At 43.2% G+C, this 27,618-nt stretch overlaps 1 protein-coding gene across 3 annotated transcripts in view; it reads right to left on the bottom strand.

Moving 5' to 3' along the window:
- The window catches only part of dgkq (diacylglycerol kinase theta), a 176,524-nt gene that overhangs the window by 32,073 nt on the left and 116,833 nt on the right, over positions 1-27,618 (bottom strand). For 2 of the 3 annotated variants that reach the window (XM_087979839.1, XM_087979838.1), the window contains 5 exons: positions 25,844-25,995; positions 20,255-20,403; positions 16,755-16,936; positions 11,108-11,208; positions 3,833-3,979 (listed from right to left, as the gene is read on the bottom strand). In XM_087979839.1, coding sequence (XP_087835965.1) covers positions 3,833-3,979; positions 11,108-11,208; positions 16,755-16,936; positions 20,255-20,403; positions 25,844-25,995 — 731 coding nt within the window. The remainder of the gene's footprint in view (positions 1-3,832; positions 3,980-11,107; positions 11,209-16,754; positions 16,937-20,254; positions 20,404-25,843; positions 25,996-27,618) is intronic. The other variant, XM_087979837.1, reaches the window with a different exon arrangement.

The following is a 27,618-nucleotide window of genomic DNA, read 5'->3' as shown; positions in this document are numbered from 1 at the left end:
TTTGGAAGGTTGGATCTGAGATAAGGTGGGGGGAGGGGAGATGAGGAAACTGGTGAAATCCACATTGATCCCAAGTGGTTGGAGGGTCCCAAGGCACAAGATGAGGTGTACTTCCTCCATGTGTCGGATGTTAAGGGTTTGATGGTGGAGAAGGTCCAGGATTTGCATGTCCTTTTCAGAGTGGGAGGGGAAGTTAAAGTGTTCGGCCAAGTGGCGGTGGGGTTGTTACATGCATGTGTCCTGGAGAAGTTCTCTGAGCCTTCTGCAAGTTGGCATTCTGTTTCTGCAATGTCAACGAGACCACATTGGAAGCAAATGACGTGTGTAGAAGATTCTTTTGGGACCTTGAACAGAGGTAGGGCGGGGGCGGGGGCATTTGGGGCGGGGGTGGTGTGGGCACTGCTTTTTTAATTCTTGCAGTGGCAGGGGAAGGTGCCAGGAGGGGAGGGTGGGTTGGTGGGGGGGAATGGATCTAACAAGGGAGTCATGGAAGGAATGGTCTTTACGGAATGTGGATGGGGTGGGGAGGGAAATATATCCATATGGTGGGGTCTGTTTGCAAGTGGCAGAAATGACGGAAAATAATGCGATGTATCCAAAGGTTAGTGGGGAGGACCAGGAAGGTTCTGTCCTTTTGTGGTTGGAGGGGTGGGATTCAAGGGCAGAGGTGTGGGAAGTGGATGAGATGTGCTGGAGGGCGGCCAGGACCCAGGCTCGAATCTCAACAAAGCAGATAGTGGAATTTGAATTCAATTAGATAACAAAGGTGGAATTAATAATCGAATGATGACCATGAAACGACCAGAAAAACCCATCTGGTTCACTAATGTCCTTCAGGGAAGGAAATCTGCCATCCTCACATGGTCTGACCCACATGTGATTCCAGACCCACAGCAATGTGGTTGACTCTAATTGCCCTCTGAAATATCCAAGCTACTCAGTTGTACCAATCGCCACAAAGAAATGAAACCGGACGGACCACCTGGCATTGACCTAGGTACAGGAAACGACAGTAGCAGGAAAAGCCCTTAAAAGTCCTCCTTACTAACACCTGGGGCTAGTGCCAAAATTGGAAGTGCTGTCTCACAGACTAGTCAAGCAACAGCCTGACATAGTCACACTCTCAGAATACCTTACAGACAATGTCCCAGACACCACCATCACCATCCCTGGATATGTCCTGCCTACCCACTAGACAGAACCAGTAGAGGTGCAGCACAGTGGTATACAGTCGGGAGGGAGTTGCTCTGGGAGTCCTCAACATTGACTCTGGACCCCCATGAAGCCTCATGACTTCAGATTAAACATCAATCTCCTCAGCGGGGAACTGAAACCTGGACTCTCAAGTGACAGGCAGGGATACTAACCACTAAACAGCTCAGTTGGGAGACAGTTAAACTGAGCATCTAAAGATCCCTGGTTCAATCCCAGGTATCAGCAATTGAGCGTTTCCAAACAGAACCAGCCTTTCTTTAAACAGAGGAGAAAGTGAGGACTGCAGATGCTGGAGATCAGAGCTGAAAATGTGTTGCTGGAAAAGCGCAGCAGGTCAGGCAGTATCCAAGGAGCAGGAGAATCGACATTTTGGGCATGAGCCCTTCTTCAGGAATGAGGAAAGTGTGCCAAACAGGCAGAGATAAAAGGTAGGGAGGAGGGACTTGGGGGAGGGGCGTTGGAAATGTGATAGGTGGAAGGAGGTTAAGGTAAGGGTGATAGGCCGGAGTGGAGATGGGGGTGGAGAGGTCAGGAAGAAGATTGCAGATTAGGAAGGTGGTGCTGAGTTCGAGGGTTGGGACTGAGACGAGGTGGGGGGAGGGGAAATGAGGAAACTGGAGAAATCTGAGTTCATCCCTTGTGGTTAGAGGGTTCCTCGGCGGAAGATGATGGTTGGAGGGTTCCTAGGCGGAAGGTTTCCTTGCGCATGTTTAACCTGTTTCTTTAAACAGAAACAGTTTAAACAGGGCAAGGAAACCATCTAATGTTTACCACGTGCTGTCCTTCCTCAGCTGATAATCAATACTCCTCCGTGTTGAACAACACTTGGAGTAAGCACTGAGGATGGCAAGGGGCACAAATGTTCTCTGGGTGGGGGATCTCAATGTCTACCACAAGGAGTGGCTCGGCAGCAGCACTACTGATGGAGCTGGTCGGGTCCTAAACGACATAACTACTAGACTAGGTCTGCAGCAGGTGGTAAAGGAACTGAGAGAGAAAAACATGCTTGACCTCATCCTTATCAATCTCCCAGCTACAGTTGCATGTGTCCATTACAGTATCAATAAGACTGACCACTGCACAATTCTTGTGAAGACAAAGTACCATCTTCACATTGAGAATACCCTCCATTGTGTTGTGTGGCACTACCACTTGCTAAATGGGACTGACTTCGAACAGATCTAGCAAAACAAGACTGGGCATCCATCAGACACAGTGGACCATTAACAGCAGCAGAACTGTACTCCAGCACAATCTGTAACCTCATGGTCAGGCATATCCCCCACTCAACCATTACCATCAAGCCAGGGAATCAACCCTGGTTCAATGGAGAGTGCAGGAGGGTATGCCAGGAGCAGAACTAGGCATATCTGAAAATTAGGTGCCAACATGGTGAAGCCATCAAACAGGACATGCCTGCCAAACAGCATAATCAGCAAGTGATACACAGAGCTAAGAAATCTTACAACCAATCGATCAGATCCAAGCTCTGCAGTCCTGCCACATCCAGTCAAGAATGATGGTGGACAATTAAACAATTCACTGGAGGAGGAGGTTCCACAAGTATCCCCATCCTCAATGATGGAACAGCCCAACACATCAAAAGATAAAAGCCAAAGCCTTTGCAGCAATCTTCAGCCAGAAGTGTCAAGTGGATAATCCTTCAGCCTCTTCCAGTGGTCCCCAGCATCACAGATACCAGCCTTCTATCAATTCAATTCATTTCATGTGATATCAAGAAATGGTTGGAGATGCTGGATACTGCAAATGCTATGGGCCCTGACAATAGTCCTGCAATAGTACTGATGACTTATGTTCCATTCTCCTAGCCAAGCTGTTCGAATACAGTTACAACACTGGCTACTACTCATCAATGTGGAAAATTGCCCAGGCGTGTCCTATACAAAAAAAGCAGGACAAATCCAACCCAGCCAATTACCAACCCATCAGTCTACTCACAATTATTAGTTTTATTGCTTGTCCCTAGCTGCCCTGGAAAGGTGGTGGTGAGCTGTCTTCTTGAACTGCTGCAGTCCACATGCAGTGCGTTGACCCAAAATGACATTAGGGAGGGAATTCCAGGATTTTGACCCAACGATAGTGAAGGAACAGCGATATATTTCCAAGTCAGGATTGTCAGTGGCTTTGAGATGATGGTGCTCATATATCTGCTGCTGCTGTCACTCTCCAGCGACGTCCATGTCCCACTAATTCAGCACTAATTGGGTCGGTCACTGGGACGGTGCACTGAAGTGTAATATTATTAAGCTACATCGTTTGAGACTGTTGATGGAGAAGGAATATTACTATTTATTAATCTGTCTGAATTTTCCACCATAAACATTCAGGAATTTGGTACCGTCTCAATTTGAAAGCGACCAGAAGATCCCTGATGCTACCTGTGTTACATGAGCAATGCCAATAACTTGAATTTATATAACACCTTTAACATAGGAAAATGTCCCAAGAAGACAAAAATTGACAAAAACATTAGGAGGGGCAACTAAACAGTTGGAACAACTGGCAGGTTTTAGAGAGCCTGAAAGAGTCAGAGGACTACAGAAAGGTATTCAGAAAGAGAATTCTACAGCAACCAAGGTTGTTTCTAAATATTTACCTGGGAATGTTCAGAAAGATTAGGCCTTCAATATTTGGAAGTGCCACTTCATGATCGTCTACTTGAAGCTTTAAATCCTTGTGCAGACTACGTGTGTGACTAATCTTCTGTAACCCAACTTTTACATAAACTCCTTTGTTATGAAACCTGAAGTAGAAAAGATTTATTTTAAAGAAATATACCATTTGAAGGAAAACTGACATTTTTCAGTTATTCAGATAATTTAAACTAAAAACGGCAGGTTTTTTTATATTTGCACTTTCACAATAGATAACCGTGACTACTTCACTCCTAATTTGAAAAGTTAACAGGATTGAAAGTTGACAAATGCCTGGACCAGAACAGCATTGAAGGAGGTGCTTACAGGGATAGTGGATGCATTAGTGTCTCTCTTTCACAATTCTATTGTTTCTGGAAAAATTCCTGAAAACTAGAAAATAACAAATGCAATCCCATCTCCAGTGAGTAGAGTCCTGTTTAGCCTTTGCTCATAAAACAATCCCTCCAATCCAGGAATCATTCTAGCGAACCTTCTCTGAACTGCCTCCAATGAAATGATATCGTTCCTTAAATAGGGGACCAAAACTGCTCACAGCACTCCAGGTGCACTGTACCTGGTACAGTTGCAGTAAGACTTCCCTGCTCTCATACTCCAACCATTTTGCAATAAGGGCCAACATTCCATTAGCCTTCCTGATTACCTGCTACACCTATGTGCTAGCTTTGTGTGTTTCGTGCACAAATACCAAGTCCCTTTCTTTGCGGCTTTCTGCAGTTTTTCTACATTTAAATAATATTCTGTTCTCCCTTCCAAAATTAACTTCACATGTTCACACATTATACTCCATTTGCCAACGTTTTTGTCCACTTACTGAACCTATCAATATCTCTCTGTAAACTGTTTGTATCCTTACAACCTGCCTTTCCACCTATTTTTGTGTCGTCTGCAAATCTGGTTACAGTACGTTCACTTCTTTCCTCCAAGTCATTCATTTTTGGTATAAGCAATTGCAAACTCAGTGCTGATCCTTGTGGAAGCCCACTGGTTACAGACTGCCAACTTGAAAAAGAACTTATTCCCACTTGCAGTATTCTGTGTATGAGCCAATTGTCTATCCATGCTAAAATTCTACCTCCAACACCATTGGACTCTTATCTGCTGTCTTAAAGTTTTAAGAGTGTTATGATCGTATTAAATGTGGAACACGCTTGAGGGGCTGAATTGTTGACTTCTGCTCCTAGTTCCTAAGTTCTTCAGCATTTTAGACATTTAGAGTGAGGAGATAATGGAGACTTTGGCAGGCTTAAAAGTGTATAGATCCCCAGGTCTGGATGAATTGTATCCTAGGAAACTGTAGGATATGGGGGAGGAAATTACAAAGACTCTGACCCAATTATTAATTCCTCTCTGGCCACAGGATTGTGCCAGAGCACTGCAGGACAGCTAATATGGTTTCATATTTCAAGAAAGGTGGCAAAGATAAAAGAAGGAATTATAGACCATTGAGTCTTATATCAGTAATAAGGAAACTAATGGAGAAAATTCTGGAAGGAGAGAATTAAAATGTATTTGTAACAGAACACACGCGACAATAAATAAATAACCTCCATTTGAACAGGCCAGGTTTGATCAGACATAGTCAGCGTTGCTTCGTTAGAGGGAGGTCATGCCTAAAGAATTTAATTTTTTGAGATGGTGACCAGATGTGTAATTGAAGGTAGCGCAGTTGATGTAGTTTATATGGATTTCAGCAAAGTCTTTGACAAGATTCAACTTGGGAAACTGAAAAAAGATCAATCCATCTGGGGTCAAGGATAACTTGGCAAGTTTGATTCAAAAGTGGCTTACTGACAGGAGACAGAGGGTGTTGGTAGAATGCTCTTTGTGTAACTGGAGGCAGAAAATAGAAGAAAACGTGTCTGGGGAATGATAAAAAAAGCTTTTGGATTACACAAAAATTGATCAAGGGTTGACAGTAAGGAGGAAAATCTTATTTTACAGCAAAATATAGTCGGATTGGTCAGATGGCCAGATTAATGACAGATAAGAATTTAACCCCGAGAAGTGTGAAGTGATGCACTTTGGAAGAAGGAACAAAGAAAGGAAGTACGCAATGAATGGTAGGACATGAAGAAGCTCAAAGGAACAGAGGAATCTTGGGGTGCTTGAACACAGGTGGTAAGACAAGTTAATAGAGTGGTTAAGAAGTCACATGGAATACTTTCCTTTATCAGTCATGTTATAAATTACAAGAGCAAAGAAGTTGAGTTGGAGCTTTACAAAACTTTGGTATGGCCACAGCTGGCATACTACGCGCAGTTCTGGTCACCGCACTATAGGAGGTTAGTGATTGCACTAGAAGATTGTAGAGGGGATTCACCAAGACAGGATGGAACAGTTTAACTATACAGAGAGGCTGGATAAGCTCAGGTTGTTTACTTTAGAACAGAGGAGACTGAGAGGGGGCCTCATAAAGGTATACAAGATCATGAGGGCATTGACAGAGTGGATGGAAATCAGCCTTTCCCCCTTAAAGGGGCAATAAATTTAAGGAGTAAGGCAAGAGTGTTAGAGTCAATTTGAGCAAACATTTTTTCACCTAGAGGGTTTTGAGTCCATGCCTGGGAGGGTGGCTGATGCAGAAAAGTGCACAAGTCTTTAAAAAAATACTTGGTGAGCACTTGAAATGTCATAACATTCAATTTGTTTGGTCAACTGCTGGAAAGTGGGATTAATGTAGATTTACAGTAGTTTTTGTTGGTGCAGATTTGATGGCCCAAAAGGCCACTTCTGTATAGGTAGTATTTAATAAAAGTAAAATTGAGTTTTATTGTATAGAATACAAACGTATAAAATGGGAAAATATAGCTAACATTTGAGAAGATTTGTAGTTCATTTGTAGCTATCATTTATATTTCATTTCAGTATCCTGTGGTTTAAATCATAGTCCGTGGAGGCAGATTAGTGATAAAACAATGTAAAGGAAAAGGCAACTATTATGGTAATTCAACAAAGTAATTAAAATCATTGCTGTGCGATTATAATTGAAAATTGTGTTCTGAAAATGTCACTTCCCATTTCAATATATCTGACTCATGTCATGCCCTGAATTATTTTTTTCTAAATGGCTTTTCGAGGTGATAATCTCAAGATGAATCATTACTGGAATTTGCAGTCAAGTAGGAAAATCCTTAATTAGTTGTCAAAAGAATAAATAGATTGTGAAGGATTCATATTTGGATCCAGTTAAGAGAGTATCATGTTTCACTGACAGAGTCAACAGATTGTGACCTTAAGACAGGTTTATACTACAGGCATACTACTCACAGCTGGATCCACTACCTGCTTTAAAACTTCAATATATGGTCAGAGGACTACGCCAATATTTGCGCTCAAAAGATTGTGCCTCAAAACCTGGTTGGGAATTTTGCAGGCTTTCCAGAAAACCTAATAGATATTTCAGAGCGCTTTGCAATATTGGTTCTTGTGCAACTACTTCAGCATCAACAAACAAGAGATTTCTTAGCAAAAATGATTTTCAAATTGAAATCATTCATCCAGCTACTCAGGTGTCACTGAGAGTCTTCAACTGTTTCCTCAAATGCTCTCCCTTCCATCTGTTCAGTAACCATTGTAACACCAACATTCCCACCCTGCCTTACACCTCAATCATTCCTCCTTCTCCTCTTCTTCGTCCTTGCAAATTCTCATTTATTTAGATTAGATTCGCTACAGTATGGAAACAGGCCCTTCAACCCGCAAGTCCACAATGATCCTCCGAAGAGTAACCCAACCAGACCCTATATTTACTCCGGATTAATGCCCCTAACACTATGGGCAATTTAGCACAGCCAATTCACCTGACCTGCACATCTTTGGATTGTGGGAGGAAACCAGAACACCCGGGGGAAACCCACGCAGACACGGGGAGAATGTGCAAACTTCACACAGACAGTCGCCCGATGCGGGAATCGAACCTGCATCCCGGGCGCTGTGAGGCAGCAGTGCTAATCACTGAGCCACCATGCCATCCTTATTTATGAATCCTACATTCTCCTCAGGCAGCTGTCTTCTGGCATTGGATCTTTTCTCTGAGTTCATTTATGCTGAATGTTGTAAGCCAATTTCAAGGCTATGATCTTATATTTAAGTGAAGAATTAAACTAAAGAAAATGAAAATGGTGGCCAGTTACATGAAACATAAATGACCAGTTTCCCAAGGGAATTGATATTATTCGAGAAATCTTATGGAGTAGCGCTAATATTTTTGAAGGCCGAACAAAAATTAAACATGCAATAGTAACATCATTAGTTGCCAATCCATTTCAACAATACAGGTTTACAAAATGCTTTGTAAGGGTAAGCAAATGGCAAAGATGTGAACAGCAGGATTTTAATGAGATTTATTAGTTACTGGTTCCAAATACTGAAATTAAGAGCTTGTTGGATAGAAAGACCAAAACATTTACAGCCAATATTGTTTAATTTATGTTTTAGATGCACTAGAGAAGATTTTAACAGAGATAAAACATCTCAGAAGTATCATCTTTATAGTTTTTGGTAACGCAGAAATTTTGCAGTGTCTTGCTTGCAGTGGATGTCGGAACACAGAATAAATTTAAAGAGGAGTAGATTTTTTAAATTATTAACAGGTTGAAGGGTTATGGAGAGTGGGCAGGAAAGTGGAAGTGAGACCAAGGTGAGGTCAGCCATGGTTGTATCAAATTGAAAAGCAGGCATGACAGATTATATTGCCTACTCCTGCACCTAGTTATGCTCTCACGGGTTTGGGGGCATAATTGTAGCTGACATCTCAACGCAGTACAGAAGGACATGGCATTGCTAGAGGCATCATGCTAAGCAGTACACCTAAAAAAAGCTTACATTCCGAGATTAGGAAAGATGCCTTAAAAATTGGAGATGTTGGTGTAATGGCAATGCCACTGGACTAGTAATCCACAGGTATTCTAAAATGTTTGAAAGTTGATTGAAATCCCACCACAACAGCAAATTTAATTATTAAATTAATAAATCTGGAATGTAAACCTAATCTCAGTCATGGTGGTCATAAAACTATCGGTTTTCGTAAATATTAATTCTACAGATTAATGTCCTTTAAAGAAGGAAATTTGCTGACCTTACCTGATCTATCCTACACGTGAGTCCAGATCCACAGTAATGTGCTTGACTCTGAATTGCCCTCTGAAATGACTATGGCAAGGCATTCAATTCAAGGGCAATTTAGCAATGGGCAACAAATACTTGCCGTGAAGGAATAAATACACAAATAAATGCAAGCCTTTCTTTTCACTTCCAAGCTAAAATGTTAGAGTGCTATCCTGTCCCAACCAATGTAAAAATCCATGGCACCATTCACAGAACTAATACATTAAATATGAATACACAACTGGTTTGATGGTAGGAAGCAGAGGGTAATAATGGAAGGATGCATGTCAGACTGGAGGCTTGTGACTAGTGGAGTGCATCAGGGGTCATTACTGTTTACTATCTTTATCAATGATTTGGATGATAATGTACAAGGCATGATTAGTAAGCTTGCTGATGACACTAAAATAGATGGTATCATGGACAGTGAGGAAGGTTATCAGAAATTGCAGTAGGACCTTGATCTGCTGGGGAAGTGGGCTAAGAAATGGCAAATGGCGTTTAATACTGATAAGAGTGAGATCTTGCATTTTGGAAAGTCAAATCAAGGTAGGAGTTTCACAGTGAATGGTAGGGCTTTAAGGAGTGTAGTGGAACAGAGAGGTCTTGGAGTTCAGGTGCACAAAATCACAGGTAGACAGGGCAGTGAAAAAACCTTTTGGCACACTGGCCTTCATCAGTCAGGACACTGAGTATTGAAGTTGGGAAGTTATGTTGCAGTTGTACAGGACATCAGTGAGGAAGGATGTTATTAACCTGGAAAGAGTGCAGAAGAAATTTACAAAGACCCTGCCAGGACTCAATGGTCTGAGTTATATAGGGAGAGATTGAACAAGCTAGGACTTTTTATCTTCAGAGTGTAGGAGACTATGGGGAGATCTTACAGAGGTGTATAAGATCATAAGAAGCATGGATAGGGTGAATGCACTCAGTTTTTTTCTCAGAATTGGGGAATCATGGACTAGAGGGCATCAGCTTAAGGTTAGAGAGGAAAGAATAAAAAGAAACCTGAGGGGCAACTTTTTTTTTTTACACAGATGGTGGTGCGCATTTGGAATTAGCTACCAGTGGAAGTGGTTGAGGCAGATACATTAACAACATTTAAAAGGCATTTGGACAAATACATTGATAGGAAAGATTTAGAAGGATATAGGCCAAGTACAGGGAAATGGGGTTAGGTTGGTAGATATTTTGGTTGACATGGACCAGTTTGGGGCAATGGGACTGTTGCTGTGCTGTAGGACTCTGACACTGGAGCTTGCGAACACAATGGGCAGAATTTAATGCTCCTGACAGAAATTTATCTACCACTTGGGGAACAAGTGAAAAACTTTCATTATTTTAACAGAAAGGCCAGCCAGATGTTTAATTTGCAGGAACTCCACCCCAAGAGCTGTCAGCCAATAAGAGGCCAGCTGCTTTCCATTGCCAGAAGTGCCACTGAAAATAGTAATTGCTACAGGAATTTCATTGGATCCTGTTGCTACGCTGGAGAACCATTAACTATCAACTAATGGTTGAGGTACAGTACTGTCACCAATCCCATTGACAATCTGTAACCTGTTGCATGCCACAAGGATTAGTGCTCGGTCCACAACCATTTACAATATATACATTAATGACTTAGATGAGGAAAATGAATGTACTATGGCCAAGTCTGCAGGTGACACAAATCTTAATTTGCAGACTCAAATGCGTTCATAAAGAAGTAAACTATAAATGTAGTCATTAGATTGGATGCTTACGATGTGTCAAGTGTGCACCAGCTCCAGTTTTATTCTTCACTGCCTGATTGATTTCTAAAATCCATGCTTTAATCTTCCCAAGAAATGGACCCTCATATCTTCGACTCCAGGAACTCTCTGTTAAGGTTTTTTTGTGTTAATGTTGTACTTCTTCCTCAATAGATGGAGGGAGGTTGTTTGTAGATGCCCTTGAACTTATAAAATTTGTGTCTCTACTTGTTCTCATTTGTCACAGTCTTATTGTTAGGATCAGTTTTGGTTTATCAGTGTTTCAGCTTTCAATGGTTTTCTAGATAGGTCAACCAAACTAAGACTATCTTGCTGAATTTTCCTGCACTGAATGCTGCAAATGACATGATTTACCTGCTATTGAACTTGTCTGGATCTTCTTCCCTTGCTTGATGGAAGTCAAGACTCAGTTCTGCATCAATTCCAATTCCACAATAATTGTTCATTTGTACAATCTGCAAAAAAAAATGAAATGATGGAATACAGCAAAACTGCAGGTCTGGACAATCTCAGCAGATCTGTGAGCATCTGTGGACACAGAAATAGATTTAATGCTTCAGATCTTGTGACTTTGTCTTTTTGAAAAATAAAACAATGCTCTGGTCAACAAGAACAAGCCTTCACCATCTCTAACCTTGAAACTAATTGCATGTTGGCTTCATAAACCTGTAGCTTTATCTTCATTTTGAGATATCTTCATTCAACCTTTTCAGAAGTGTTATGATACATCTCTGCAATAGATAGGTCTTGAACTCAAGCCTTCTTTCCATATAGTGCATCAGTGAACCCAGATGGGATTTAGCACAATCAATAACAGTTTCAGGCTTATGAATACTGAGACTCGTTTTGTATTCCAGATTTTAATGGAGGTTTAATTGTAATGTTTTTTTTATTTTTTAAAAATTATTTTTATTTTTAAATTTTTTTTAAAATTTATTTTTAAAATTAATTTAATTTAATTAGACTTGCAATCCAGAACTCCAAACAAATGATCTAAGGATATGGGTTCAAATCCCATTACGGTAGATAGGAATAAAAAGCTAGTCCTCTGACAACTGTGTAATCACTGTCAATTGTCATGACAATCCATCTGTTCAAGGATATGCTTTATGGCAGGAAATCTGCCAATCTTAACTGGTCTGGCCTACATGTGACTCCAAATCTGTAGCAACATGATTCATTTTTAATTGCTCTCTATAGAATTAAAGATGGGTAATAAATGTTGGCTAAGCCAGTAATACCTACATCCATGAATTGATAAAACAAAATTAAAACAATTTAATTTATGGGCGGCACGGTGGCACAGTGGTTAGCACTGCTGCCTCGCAGCGCCTGAGACCCGGGTTCAATTCCCGCCTCAGGCCACTGACTGTGTGGAGTTTGCACGTTCTCCCCGTGTCTGCGTGGGTTTCCTCCGGGTGCTCCGGTTTCCTCCCACTGTCCAAAGATGTGCAGGGCCAGGTGAATTGGCCATGCTAAATTATCCATAGTGTTAGGTAAGGGGTAAATGTCGGGGTATGGGTGGGTTGCGCTTCGGCGGGTCGGTGTGGACTTGTTGGGCCGAAGGGCCTGTTTCCACACTGTAATCTAATCTAATCTAATTTAAATTCCATCAGCTTCCATGAAGGGATTTGAATCAAAGCATTAGTCTGGCCCTTTGGATTACAATGCCTCTGTGACTACCACTATGGCACCAATCCTACCTATCTGCATGCTAACCTTTTGAAACCCAGATTCTTCTGCAGTCTCTCTAAACATTAATAATATTTTACTTTTCTACACTTCTCATCAAAATGGACAACACATTTTGCCACATTTTATTCTACATCTTTTTTTTGCCAACTTGCTTAACTCATCGACATCCATTCGACTCTGCGTCCCCATCATAACTTCCTTCCTTGCTTTTATTTGTATTATCAACAAATGTGGCTACAATACAATTGGTTCTTTCATCTAAGATATTATTGTGGAATGTAAATAGTTCGGGCCCTTGCAGTGATCCCTGAGCTACTGGAGCACCTACTTTTAAGTCGAAAGTAACCCTAACCTATCACAGAATAAAACTGTGTAACGTAGAAATTGGACCAAATGGCCATGCGGCTGATGCAGCTGCCACCCCCACCCTGATTGATCATGTCACTTCCGCCCCCATCATGGCCACTCCTACAATCACTTCCACCCCTCACAATTCCTCATGCATCACACGCGACATCACTTCCGCCCCTCACATCATCGCTGATGCCACATGCGCAGTGACTTCCACCACCCCTACTGCCGTTGTCACCACCACTTCCACCCCCACCAGCACCACTCACCTGCATTCTGCTGACATGCCCCCCACAGACCCCACTGTCACTATCCCCACCCCCCAGAACCCCGAGGGGAACACTACCCCTGCTCATGACTCCACCCCCATTCCCTCCACTATCACACCCACTCCAGTTACAGTTTCCGCCCCTATTCCCAGCTCTACACCCACACCAGATCCCAGCTCCCAGCCCTGCCGAGTTTTCACCATCCCCCCCAGACCTCCCCCTCACTGAGGACGAACGATCAGTCCTCAGCAAAGGACTCACCTTCATCCCCCTCCGTCCACACATCAATGAATTTAATACACGCTGTGACGTCGAACAATTCTTCCGTCGCCTCTGCCTCCGAGCTTACTTTCACAATCAGGACTCCCGCCCATCTTCCGAGGACCTCTTCGCCCACCTCCAACACACTGCATCCACCTGGACACCCCGCGCTGGCCGGTTACCTGCCCTCGACCTCTTCATTTCCAACTGCAGCCGGGACATTAACCGCCTCAACCGGTCTACCTCCCTCCCCCACTCCAACCCTTCACCCTCACAACGCGCAGCCCTCCAATCCTTCTGCTCCAATCCCAACCTCACCATCAAGCCAGCGGATAAAGGGGGCACGCAGTGGTAGTCTGGCGCACTGACCTCTACACCGCTGAAGCCAAACGTCAACTCGAGGACACCTCTTCCTACTGCCCCCTCGACCATGACCCCACCCCCCATCACCAAACCATCATCTCCCAGACCATACAGAACCTCATCACCTCAGGAGATCTCCCACCCACAACTTTCAACCTCATAGTCCGGGAACCCCGCACTGCCCGGTTCTACCTCCTTCCCAAGATCCACAAGCCTGACCACCCTGGCCGACCCATTGTCTCAGCATGCTCCTGCCCCATTGAACTCATCTCTACCTACCTCGACACTGTCCTATCCCCCCTAGTCCAGGAACTGCCCACATACGTTCGAGACACCACCCACGTCCTCCACGACTTCCATTTCCCCGGCCCCCAACGCCTCATCTTCACCATGGATATCCAATCCCTCTACACCTCCATCCGCCATGACCAGGGCCTCCAAGCCCTCCGTTTTTTCCTCTGCAGACGTCCCCAACAGTAGCCCTCCACCGACACTCTCATTCGTTTAGCCGAACTGGTCCTCACCCTTAACAATTTCTCCTTTGAATCCTCCCACTTCCTTCAGACCAAAGGGGTAGCCATGGGCACACGTATGGGCCCCAGCTATGCCTGTCTCTTTGTTGGCTACGTAGAGCAGTTGATCTTCTGTAATTACACCACTCCCCACCTCTTCCTCCGCTACATTGATGACTGCATTGGCACCACCTCGTGTCCCGCGAGGAGGTTGAGCAATTCATCAACTTCACCAACACATTCCACCCTGACCTTAAATTTACCTGGACCATCTCTGACACCTCCCTCCCCTTCCTGGACCTCTCCATCTCCATTAATGACGACCGACTTGACACTGACATTTTTTACAAATCCACCGACTCCCACAGCTACTTGGATTACACCTCTTCCCACCCTACCTCCTGCAAAAATGCCATCCCGTATTCCCAATTCCTCCGCCTCCGCCGGATCTGCTCCCAGGAGGACCAGTTCCACCACAGAACACACCAGATGGCCTCCTTCTTTAGAGACCACAATTTCCCTTTCCATGTGGTTAAAGATGCCCTCCAACGCATCTCGTCTACATCCCGCACCTCCGCCCTCAGACCCCAGGACAGAACGCCCCTGGTGCTCACCTTCCACCCTACCAACCTTCGCATAAACCAAATCATCCGCCGCCATTTCTGCTACCTCCAAACAGACCTCACCACCAGAGATATATTTCCCTCCCCACCCCTTTCCACCTTCCGCAAAGACCGTTCCCACCGTAACTACCTGGTCAGGTCCCACGCCCCCCTACAACCCACCCTCCCATCCTGGCACTTTCCCCTGCCACCACAGGAACTGTAAAACCTGCGCCCACACCTCCTCCCTCACCTCTATCCAAGGCCCTAAAGGAGCCTTCCACATCCATCAAAGTTTTACTTGCACATCCACTAATATCATTTATTGTATCCGTTGCTCCCGATGCGGTCTCCTCTACATTGGGGAGACTGGGCGCCTCCTAGCAGAGCGCTTTAGGGAACATCTCCGGGACACCCGCACCAATCAACCACACCGCCCCGTGGCCCAACATTTCAACTCACCCTCCCACTCTGCCGAGGACATGGAGGTCCTGGGCCTCCTTCACCGCCACTCCCTCACCACCAGACGCTTGGAGGAAGAACGCCTCATCTTCCGCCTCGGAACACTTCAACCCCAGGGCATCAATGTGGACTTCAACAGTTTCCTTATTTCCCCTTCCCCCACCTCACCCTAGTTCTAAACTTCCAGCTCAGCACTGTCTCCATGACTTGTCTGGACTTGTCCTACCTGCCTATCTCCTTTTCCACCTATCCACTCCACCCTCTCCTCCCTGACCTATCACCTTCATCCCCTCCCCCACTCACCCATTGTACTCTATGCTACTTTCTCCCCACCCTCCTCTAGCTTATCTCTCCACGCTCCAGGCTCACTGCCTTTATTCCTGATGAAGGGCTTTTGCCCGAAACGTCGATTTTGAAGCTCCTTGGATGCTGCCTGAACTGCTGTGCTCTTCCAGCACCACTAATCCAGAATCTGGTTTCCAGCATCTGCAGTCATTGCTTTTACCTCGGCATCCTGAAGTGTGTCAACTTTCTAAAGAGCTTTACAGTTAATTATAATATCCAAAAATCTATACAAATTGACACTTTAAAACCATTCCACGTATTTTATAGGTCACTGCTTACATTTTCCAATTAGCACTGTAAAATAAGAACCACAATAAGATCTAATTAAGCAAATTACTTAGCTATCTTGAATTCAAAATAATGCAAGCTAGGCAAAATAGACAGATTCTGTAATTCATTATAAATATAATTTCATGCAAATTTTCTAACATCAAAGCAAATGTACTGAGACAGCAATTGCCCATCAATCAATTTCACTATGATAGATAGTTATGAGTCTTGGTATTAGCTACATGGTCCAGAACCAATGCAATATCGACAGTACAGATGGAATGGCTTCTATTAATGAAGGCACTCTACTCGAGGACTCCCTAAGACTGCTATGAACTTTTGTGAATGCAATATTTCATTTAGTTGAGTCATGCATTCAGTCACAAGGAAACATTTCAGCTCCAAAGCTTCGAATACAATGGACTATTTTCTAGTTTTTTTTGCAGAGACAATATCTGGTAACAGGATAAAACCTCAACTTCATACATCAACAACCAGAAAATGCTGAGAACAGTCAGAAATTTAGGCAGCGTCTGCAGAGAAAGAAACAGTTACGAGGAAAATTTTCAGAACAATGACATTAGAGATATTCTCCCCAAGGATGCAGTGTCTGAATCACACCTTTGACATGAAGCCTTCAGTCATTATGATCCAGCAAACCCCATATCAGATTAACAACATCATTTAAGAGGTATTTAGACAGACATAGGCAGGGAATGGAGGGATACAAGTATGGGATTAGTTTAGAATGTGAGCACAGACGTAGTGGGCTGAAGGGCCTGTTCCTGTGCTATACTGTTTTATTTTCTAATGACACCCAACTGTAATCCTCATACCAGCTCATATTTCAATGTACTTTTCCCACAAATACCTTTGGTGGTTCCAACTCTGGGACACCATTTTCAGACCCATCAACAACTTCTTGAGCATCAAGGAGGATTGTCCAACGATCCATAAGGACTTCTTCTGCTTCATCAACTGCAACCAGAATGGAGAAGGGATCCTCACCACTGTAGCCAGGTCCCCAACGTAACACCCTTGCTAGGTCATTGCCTTAAGAAAGAAAATTTTGTAGATACTGATCAATGTAGTCATGGTTCATGAAATCTAAGTCACAGTTTCCACCTGTGGCTTGAAATGGCCCCAGTGGCCACATAACGACCCATGTTGCTAATCTTAAGATTCAGTACTTTGGCACTCTTGGGTGAATAGCTAAGGGATATTGTCCTTGCCATAAACAAACCAGTGCACATGAACCCAACTGGAGCTCACAACAGACTCTGAAGGTAGTGTATTTTGCCTAAATAACACATATTCAAGAAAAATATTCTCTTGACCAGATATATCCAAGAGCACTGCACGGGTCGAGAGAAGAAATTGTGGGGCCACTAGCTGATATTTTTGCATCATCATTAGCCATGGATGAGTTCCCGGAAGACTGAAGTGTAGCGATGTTGTGCCATTATTCAAGAAGGGCTGCGAAGAAAAGCCTGTGAACTACAGACCAGTTAGGCTAACATCTATGGTGGTAAGTTACTGGAGAAGACTCAGAGATCAGACAGGATTTGATTAGAAGTAGACAGCATGGCTTTGAGTGAGAGATCATGCCTCACAGATCTGTTTAGAGTTCTTTAATGAAGTGACCAGAAAGGTTGACGAGGACAGGGTATTAGACATGGTCTTTATGGATTTCAGTAAAGCCTTTGATAAAGTTCCACATGGTAGGCTGCTCTGCAAAGTTAGATTGCATGGAATCCAGGGCGAGCTGGCAAATTGGATACATAATTGGCTTGATGGTAGGAAGCAGAGGATAATAGAAGAAGGATGCTTGTCGGACTGGAGGCCTGTGACTTGTGGAGTGCCTCAGGGGTCTGTGCTGGGTCCATTACTGTTTGTTAGCTGTATCAATGGTTTGGATAAGAAAGTACAAGGCATGATTAGTAAGTTTGCTGATGACACTAAAATAGGTGGTATCAAAGACAGTGAGGAAGGTTATCAAAAATTGCAGCAGGACCCAGATGATTTGGAGTTAGGCACCAGATGAGTGTGTCAAAGTCTGCAGATGACACTAAGATTAATGGAAGAACAAAGTGTGCACAGGACTGTGAAACTGTGCAGAGGAACATGGATACTTTAAGCAAGTGGGCAAAGGTCTGGCAGATGGAATACTATGTTAATCAATGTGAAGTCATCCACTTTAATAGGAGTAACAGTACAAAGAACTATTACTTGAATGGTAAAAAGTTGCAGCATGCTGCTACGCAGAGGGATCTGGTTGTCCTTGTGCATGAATCACAGAAGGATGGTCTGTAGGTACAACAGGTAATTAGAAATGCAAATGGAATTTTGTCCTTCATTGCTAAAGGGATTGAGTTTAAAAGCAGAGAGGCTATGTTGCAGCTGTACAGGGCTCTGGTGAGGCCACACCTGGAGGACAGTGTGCAGTTTTGGTATCCTTACTTGAGAAAGGATGTATTGGCACTGGAGGGAGTGTAGAGGAGGTTCAGTAGGTTGATTCTGGAGTTAAGGGGGTTGGCTTATAAGGAGAGACTGAATAGACTGGGATTATACTCATTGGAATTTAAAAAGGACAAGGGGGGAATCTTATAGAAACATATAAAATTATGAAGGAAATAGATAAGATAGACGTACAGAGGATGTTTCCACTGACAGGTAAAACTGGGACAAGAGTGCATTGCCTCAAAATTAGGGGAAGCAGACTTAAGACTGAACTGAGAAGGAACTTCTTCACCCAGAGGGTTGTGAATCTATGGAAGTCCCTGCCCAGTGAACACTACTTCAATAAACGTTAGTAAAAGAATTAAGGGTTACGGTGAGAGGGCAGTTAAGTGGAGTTGAGGCCATGAAAAGATCAGTCATGATCTTATTGAATGGTGGAGCAGGCTCGAAGGGCCAGATGGTACACTTCTGCTCCTACTTCTTATGTATGACCTTAATCAGCTGGGGAAATGGGTTGAAAAATGTCAAATGGATTTAATATAGATAAGTGTGAGGTCTTTTGTACAATCAAATCAAGGTAGGAGTTTCATGGTGAATGGTAGGGCCTTAAGGAGTGTAGTGGAACAGAGGGGTCTTGGAGTTCAGGTTCATAGTTCTCTAAAAGTGGAGTCACAGGTGTTCAGGGCAGTGAAGCAGGCTTTTAACACACGGGCCTTCATCAGTCAGGGCACTGAGTATTGAAATTTGGAAGTTATGTTGCAGTTATACAGAACGTTGGTGAGGCCACACTTGTGAGTATTGTGCTCAGTTTTGGTCACCTTGTTATAGGGTGTATGTTATTAAACCAGAAAGAGTGCAGAAGAAATTTACAAGGATGTTGCTTGGACTCAAGGGTCAGAATTATAGGGAGAGGTTGGACAAGCTAGGAATATTTTCTTTAGAGCATCGGAGACTGAGGGGGGAACCTTGTAGAGGAGTATAAGATCTTTTTCCCAGGGTTGGTGAATCGAGGACTAGAGGGCATTAGTTTAAGGTTACAGGGGAACGAATACAAGGGAACCTGACGGGGCAACTTTTTTTACACAAGGGCCTTCATCAGTCAGGGCACTGAGTATTGAAGTTTGGAAGATATGTTGCATATGAAATGAGCTGCCAGCAGAAGTGGTTGAACCAGGTACATTAACAACATTTAAAAGGTATTTGGACAAATACACGGATAGGAAAGCATTAGCTACGTGCAGGGAAATGGGGTTAGCGTGGGTGGACATTTTGGTCGGCATGGACCAGTTTGGGCCAAAGGAGCTGTCTCCATGCTGTCAGATTCTTTGACTTTATGACTTGATGGTCACTGTCAAAATCATAATTTGCTGTGAATCTAGCCTGTATTAGTTGGGTTAAGAGACTTCTAATCAACGCAAAGGAAATCACAATTGTGTGTGAAGAGCTTTATCCTGTTACAGTTCCAAATTTCTGGTTTCTAAGTATCAACAACCCATGATTTCAGACTGCCTCATTTTGGAGACATTCGTTTCTGGCAGTCTAAATATATATTCATGATAATCATTACTAAATCCAGGGAATTTCAGGAGAAACACTAACAGTATGATGAGACATTGATGTTTTGTACAGTAGTTGAGATGATTATAAAGGAATGTTGATCATTCCTGGGAGAAAGGAATACTAAAATACATTAAATAGGGATAGTTGGGGAGTAGTAGGAGGATGCATCATGTAATGCACGAAGACCTGGTACAATATGGCTGGGATGAAATGTGCAATAAATTGTGTCAAGGCAAAAGTTGCAGTGTAGCAGCTAGAATTTGGAAACTGAATGAGGATATTTCCCTCATGAGTTCTGCTCCCTCTCTCTACATATTCTTGATATACCACTCAGCCCATACCCACTCTCACCTGTTCCTAAAGGGAGCACTGCAACTGGAGGCACAGGACAGTTCAGCTTGTGTCGAATCTCTTCCAGCACACCCAGAACCCAACCAACTGTTCCATCTCCTCCGCAAACCAATATGCGGAAATACGGAACTTCTCGGAATGTATGCAGCCTGGAGGTGGTGAGAAATGAGATTTCATAATGCAAGAAGCATGTTAGTTCATAAACAGACTGCATAAGACCATAAGAAAAAGTGAGAAAATGACATGACTCTTCAATCACACTTCATCATCCAATAAGATTTTATAGATGTATATCAATTTCACTTTCCTTTCTAATCCCATATCCTGTAATTCCTTTAGTATCCAAAAATCAATTGCTTTCAACTTCAATACATTCATCCACAGATGGGCCAACGAGTGGCAGACAGGGTTTAATCTAGTTAAATGCAAGGTGCTACATTTTGGAAAGGCAAATTAGGGCAGGATTTATACACTTATGGTAAGGTCCTGGGGAGTGTATTCGAACAAAGAGACCTTGGAGTGCAGGTTCACAGTTCCTTGACAGTGGAGTTGCAGGTAGACTGGATAGAGAAGGAGGCATTTGGTCACTGCCTTGAGTATAGGAGTTGGGAAGTTCTGTTGCGACTGTATGGGACATTGGCTAAGGTTTGGAATACTGCATTCAATTCTAGTCTCTCTGCTATAGTGTGCAAGTGTTGGTGGTGTTGGACTGGGGTGATCAAGGTCAGAAGTCACAAGACACCAGGCTATAGTCCAACAGGTTTTTTTGAAATCAGAAGCTTTTGAAGTGCTGCTTCTTCGTCAGGTGAAGTAAAGGGAAGCACATAGGTACAGAATTTATAGGCAGAGAGATCAAAAGATAGCACAGCAGGCTGTAATTAGGCTGAATAACAAGTTTCTGCAGGGGATCAAAGGTGTCAGACGGTGTGACTAGTGTCAACAGCTGATTAGCAAGTGAAGGGATTAATTGAGACAGAGATATAATTACAAAAAATTAAAAATAAGGTGGTGCTGAGACAAAGCAATGGGTGGAATAACATGACAGATACAAAGAGATACACACCGAGGGTCTACTCAAAGTAATGAGTAATCCAAAACTGTTCAAACTAATTAAGGTAGAAAGATCATAAGTTATCAATGTGATGGTGTTAAACCAGAACAGTAAGAAAGATTTTACAAATCCAAAACAGTATTACATGTAGCATGATATGAAACCAAGATCACGGGGTTCATGGTGTCTTCATAGAAATGGAACTTAGCTATCAGTTTCCACTCAGCAATTCTGAGTTGTTGTGCATCTCGAAGGCCATCTTGGGGGATGCTTACCCAAAGATCGGAGGCTGAATGTTCTTGATCACTGAAGTGTTTCCTGATGGGGAGGGAACATTCCTTTCTGGCGATTGATGCTGGGTGTTCATTCACCCTTTGCCGTAACATCTGCATGGTTTTGCCAATATACCTTGCCTGCAGCATATGAGGTAGACAACATTAGCCATACACTTAGTACCTGTTGTGTACGAGGTCGATGATGTTCCCACAGGTAATGGTAGTATCCATGTCAATGATCTGGCATGTCTTGCAGAGATTACCATGACAGGGTTGTGTGGTGTTGTGGTCAATGTTGTTCTGAAGGCTGGATAGTTTGCTGTGAACGATGGTATGTTTAAGGTTTGGCAGTTGTTTGAAAGCGAGAAGTGCAAGCGTAAGGGTTGAACTTGCCAAGATGTTTGTCATCATCAATGACATGTTGAAGGCTGTGAAGAACATGACGTAGTTTCTCCGCTCCACGGAAGTACTGGACGAAGAAGAATACTCTATCAGTCATGTCCCGTGTCTGTCTTGAGGAGATTGTTGTGGTTTTTTGGCACGTCAGAACTGGAGGTCGATGATTTGAGCAACAAACCCTGTTCTTATGAGGGCATCTTTTAGGATCTCTAGGTGTCCATCGCATTCCTCTTCTTCTGACCATGTTCTGCATATACGCAGGACTTGTCTGTAAGAGATGGCTTCTTTAACATTTTTAGGGTGGAAGGTGGAGAAGTGCTGCTTCATGAAGTTGTTCATGGGCTTGTGGTAGAGTGAAGTGCTGAGGTGCCCATCCTTGATGGAGATGCATGTGTGCAAGAATGAGACTGATTCTGAAGAGTAGTGCACGCAAGTCTGATGGTGGGATGAAACTTGATATTGTTGCATAGTCATTTCAGTGATTCCTCGCCAACTTTGCACTCCAATACGCCAACATTTTTGCGCACATTTTCAACCAAGATTTCTTTGCTGCACAGGGCCTCCAATCAATGCTATACACCAGGTACATTGACAGTATTTTCTTCCTTTGTAATCATGGGGAGGAATCATTTAAATCCTTGGCATGTGACTTTGAAAGCGATCACGTTACTCCAGCCATTTGGCCCCAGCACCACTTTATTTTTAATTTTTTGTAATTATCTTTCTGACTCAATTAATTGGATCAGAGGTCATCCCTTCACTTGTTATTCAGCTTTGACACTTAATTCACACTGCCTGACATTTCTGATCACCTGGAAAGACTTGTTATTCAGTCTGTCGACATTCTGTGCCAGTGCGCCTCCCTACACTTCACCTGACAAAGGAGCAGCACTTCGAAAGCTTGTGATTTCAAATAAACCTGTTGGATTATAACCTGCTGTCATGTGACTTCTATTCCTGCTACAGAAAAGATATTGCGTAACTGGAAAGGGTTCAGAAAAGATTTGCAAGGATGTTTCCAGAGTTGGAGGTTTTGAGCTACAGGGAGAGGCTGAATAGACTGGGGCTGTTTTCCCTGGAGCGTTGGAGTCTGAGGGATGACCTTATAGAGGTTTATCAAAGCATGAGGGGCATGCAAAGGATAAATATACAAGATATTTTCTGCAGGGGGGGGGGGGGGGGTTGTGAAAACTAGAGGGCATAGGTTTAAGGAGAGAGTGAAAAAATTTAAAAGGGACCTAAAGGGCAACATTTTTCACGAAGAGAGTCAACCAGAAATGAAATGAACTGCCAGAGGAAGTGGTGGAGGCTGGTACAATTACAACATTTAAAAGACATCTGGATAGGTATATGAATAGGTAGGGTTTAGGGGAAATGGGCCAAATGCTGGCTCTGTGAGAAGCTAGGGAAGTGATTGCTGGGCCCCTTGCTGAGATATTTGTATCATCAATCGCTACAGGTGAGGTGCCAACACTACTGGAGAACACTATTTAAGAAAGCTGGTAAGGAAAAGCCAGGAAACTATAGACCGGTGAACCTGACATCAGTGGTGGGCAGGTTGTTGGAGGGAATCATGATAGACAGGACTTACATGTCTTTGGAAAGGTAAGGACTGATTAGGAATAATCAACATGGCTTTGTGTGTGGGAAATCATGTCTCAGTAACTTGATCGAGTTGTTTGAAGGAACAAACAGGACTGATGAGGACAGTGCAGTGGACGTGATCTATATGGACTTCAGTAAGGCGTTCAACAAGGTTCCACATGGTAGACTGGTTGGTAAGGTTAGATCACAAGTAATATAGGGAGAACTAGCCATTTCGATCCAGAACTGGCTTGAAGGTAGAAGACAGAGGGTGGTGGTGGAGGAGGGTTGCTTTTTAGACTGATCAGCAGTGTGCCACAAAGATCGGTGCTGGGTCCACTGCTTTTCGTCATTTATATAAATGATTTAAATGTGAAAATAGAAGGTACAGTTAGTAAGTTTGCAGATGACATCAAAACTGGAGGAGTAGCGGATAGATAAAAAGGTTACCTCAGAGTACAACGGGATCTTGAGCAGATCAGCCAATGGGCTGACGAGTGGCAGATGGAGTTTAATTTCGATAAATGTGAGGTGCTGCATTTTGGAAAGGCAAATCAGGGCAGGACTCATACACTTAATGGTAAGGTCCTGGGAAGTGTTGCTGAAAAAAAGAGACCTTGGAGTGCAGGTTCATAGTTCCTTGAAGGTGAAGGTTAGTGAAAGCTGCATTTGGTATACTTCCCTTTATTGGTCAGAGCATTCAGGAGTTGGGAGGTCATGTTGCAGCTGTACGGGACATTGGTTAGGTCACTTTTGGAATACTGCATATAATTCTGGTCTCCCTACTATAGGAAGGATGTTGTAAAACTTGAAAGGATAGAGAAAAGATTTACAAGCATGTTGCCAGGGTTGGAGGATTCAAGTTATAGAAAGGGGCTGAATAGGTTGGATCTATTTTCCCTGGTGTACGGGAGCCTGGGGTGGGGGGGGTAACCTTCTGGAGGTTTATAAAATCATTAAGGGCATGGATAGGATCAATAGCCAAGGTTTTTTTCCCCAAGGTGGGGGAATTCAAAACTAGAGGGCATAGGTTTAAGGTAAGGGGGGGGGGGGGGTGGGGAGATTTAAAATGGACCTAAGGGGCAATTTTTTTTATCACAGAGGGTGGTGCATGCTTGGAATGAGCTACCAGATGAAGTAGTGGAGGTTGGTACAATTACAATATTTAAAAGGCATCTATAAGGGTACATGGTTAGGAAGGGCTCACAGGGATGTGGGCCAAGTTCTGGAAAATGGGACTAGATTAATTTAGGATACTGGTCAGGATGGACGTGTTGGACTGAAGGGTCTATTTCTGTGCTGTACGTCTCTATGACTCTAACTGATAACTAAGTGTCAAAAACATTAGGCTCAAGCAAGTGCTTCAGTTAAAGTAATGACTTCTCAGATTATGTTAATGAACACAAAATTCAAAGCCATTTGTCATGCCATTTAAATCTAGCATTAAAATCTGTTAGATGATTCATTACTTCAACATCAAGACCACAATTTGCACCACAACAGCACAGGAGGCTGTTCAGCCTATCATAAGAGTGAATTCAGATGGGCACCAAATGGGCAAAGGTTAGGTCACAATGCAGTGGTTCCAGTAGAAGTGGAATTAATATTTTTGTGCCGAATATCAGAAGACTCCAAAATGCTAAAACAAAGCAAAAATTGCGGATGTTGGAAATCTGAAACTAAAGAAGATATCATTGGAGAAACTTAGCAGCTCTGGCAGCATCTGTGGAAAGAAAGCAACATCAATGATTCAGGCCCAGTGGCTCTTCATTAGATTGAGTAGTAGCTAGAAAAGGGTGGTATATTTGCTGAAGATGAGGATGGTGGGGGTAAAGGAGTGGGTGATAGGTGGAGACAGAGCCAGAGGGAGAAAAAGACAGTTAGACAAATGAAGGGATGGATAATGTTAAGCCGGGAGAAAGAAACCTCCGAACGGGGATAGAGGATAATCCTAATGCTATGGTCCCCAGTACCAGCTTTTCTTTCTCCCTAGCTTAGTGTTAACCGTCTCTGTTTGCCTAACTGTCTTTCTCTCCTTCTGGGCTCCGTCTCCACCTATCACTCACTCCTTTACCCCATTCAAACCTCCATTTTCAGCATGAATACCATCTTTTCCTAGCTACTACTAATTCTGATAAAGGGTCACTGGACCTGAAACACTGACTTTGCTTTCTTTCCCCAGATGCTGCCAGACCTGCTAAATTTCTCCAGCAATTTCTGTTTTTGTTTTAAAATGCTAAAGCTTTGTTTGACAAAATGATATGTACAAAAGGACATTACCCAGATAGAGGCCCTCCATTAGAAAGGTCAAAAACCTGATGGGGATTCAGAAGCTTCCGGAAGCTGTACAGAAGTTCTCGCCCTTTAAGGGCTCCACTCTTTGGATTAACAAACAGAAGGAGAGGGTAAGAATCTTGTGGTAGCTGTGTGACCTGGTGGTGAAAAAAAAAACCTTAAGGAACATAGAAACACTGACTATAGTCTCAGTTTCGAAAATGTTGGTAGAAACATTGGCTGAATGTAAATCTGCCAAACAAAGCTAACTGGCTAAAGAAATACTTTATGTAAAATGGACTTAAACATCCTTAACTAATAACACTCAAAATGTATTCACATACTCGCAGAAAGATCTTACTGTCCAGGTACATAGCTCCTTGAAAGTTGCTACCAGGTTGATAGGGTTGTTAAGAAGACACACTGTGTGTTAACTTTTATTGATAGAGGGATTGAGTTTCGGAACCATGAGATCATGCTGCTACTATACAAAACTCTGGCAAGGCCAAATTTGGAGGATTGTGTACAGTTCTGGTCACCACATTCTAGGAAGGATGTGGAAGCTTTGGAGAGGGTTCAGAGGAGATTTACTAGGATGTTGCCTGGTATGGAGGGAAGGTTTTACAAGGAAAGGCTGAAAGACTTGAGGCTGTTTTTGTGAGAGAGAAGAAGGTTGAGAGGTGACTTAACTGAAACATATAAGATAATCAGAGGGTTAAATAGGCAGGACAGGGAGAGCTTTTTTCCCTCAGATGGCGATGGCTAGCACAAGGGGACATAGCTTTAAATTGAGGGGAGATAGACAAAGGACAGGTGTCAGAGGTAGTTTCTTTACTCAGAGAGTAGTAGAAGCATGGAACGTATTGCCTGCAACAGTAGCAGACTCGCCAACTTTAAGAACATTTGAATGGTCATTGGATAGGCATATGGACGAGAATGGAATAGAGTAGCTTAGATGGGATTCAGATTGCTTCCACAGGTCCGCACAACATTAAGGGCCAAAGGGCTGTACTGTGCTGTAATGTTCTATGTTTCTATTAAAAGCAGTGAAGACAATAAAGTAATGCTTGATTTGTGAAAGGGACAACAAGCATCACTGACCAAGTGTGCGATATGTGTCATGTATTATAGCACTAGAATATAGAACATAGAACATTACAGCACAGAACATGCCCTTCGGCCTACGATGTTGTGCCGAGGATTAAATCTAATGTAAAACAGAATAACCCTACCTACATACCCCTCAATTCACTGCTGTCCATGTGCATGTCCAACAGGTGCTTAAATGTCCCCAATGACTCTGCTTCTACCACCACCACTGGCAACGCATTCCATGCATTCACAACTCTCTGCGTAAAGAACCTACCTCTGATGTCTCCTCTATACCTTCCTCCTAATATATTAAATACTAAATATACTATGACCCCCCATCCCAGTCAATCCTGCCCTGGGGAAAAGTCTCTGGCTATTGACTCTATCCATTCCTCTCATTATCTTGTATACCTCGATCAGGTCTCCTCTCTTCCTCCTTCTCTCCAGAGAGAAAAGTCCAAGCTTAGTCAACCTTTCTTCATAAGACTAGCCCTCCAGTCCAGGCAGCATCCTGGTAAGCTTTCTTTGCACCCTTTCCAAAGCCTCTGTATCTTTCCTATAGTAGGGCGACCAGAACTGGACACAACATTTCAAGTGTGGTCTCACCAGGGACTTGTAAAGCTGTAGCAAAACTTTGCAGCTCTTAAACTCGATCCTCCTGTTAATGAAAGCCAAAACACCATATGCCT

This window comes from Chiloscyllium plagiosum, unplaced genomic scaffold (genome assembly GCF_037043375.1).
Source record: "Chiloscyllium plagiosum isolate Xiang-an unplaced genomic scaffold, Cpla_swu_hap1 HiC_scaffold_36, whole genome shotgun sequence".
NCBI lineage: Eukaryota > Metazoa > Chordata > Chondrichthyes > Orectolobiformes > Hemiscylliidae > Chiloscyllium > Chiloscyllium plagiosum.
The sequence above is the reverse complement of the archived record's forward strand: the minus strand, read 5'-3'. Positions and strand labels throughout refer to the sequence as shown.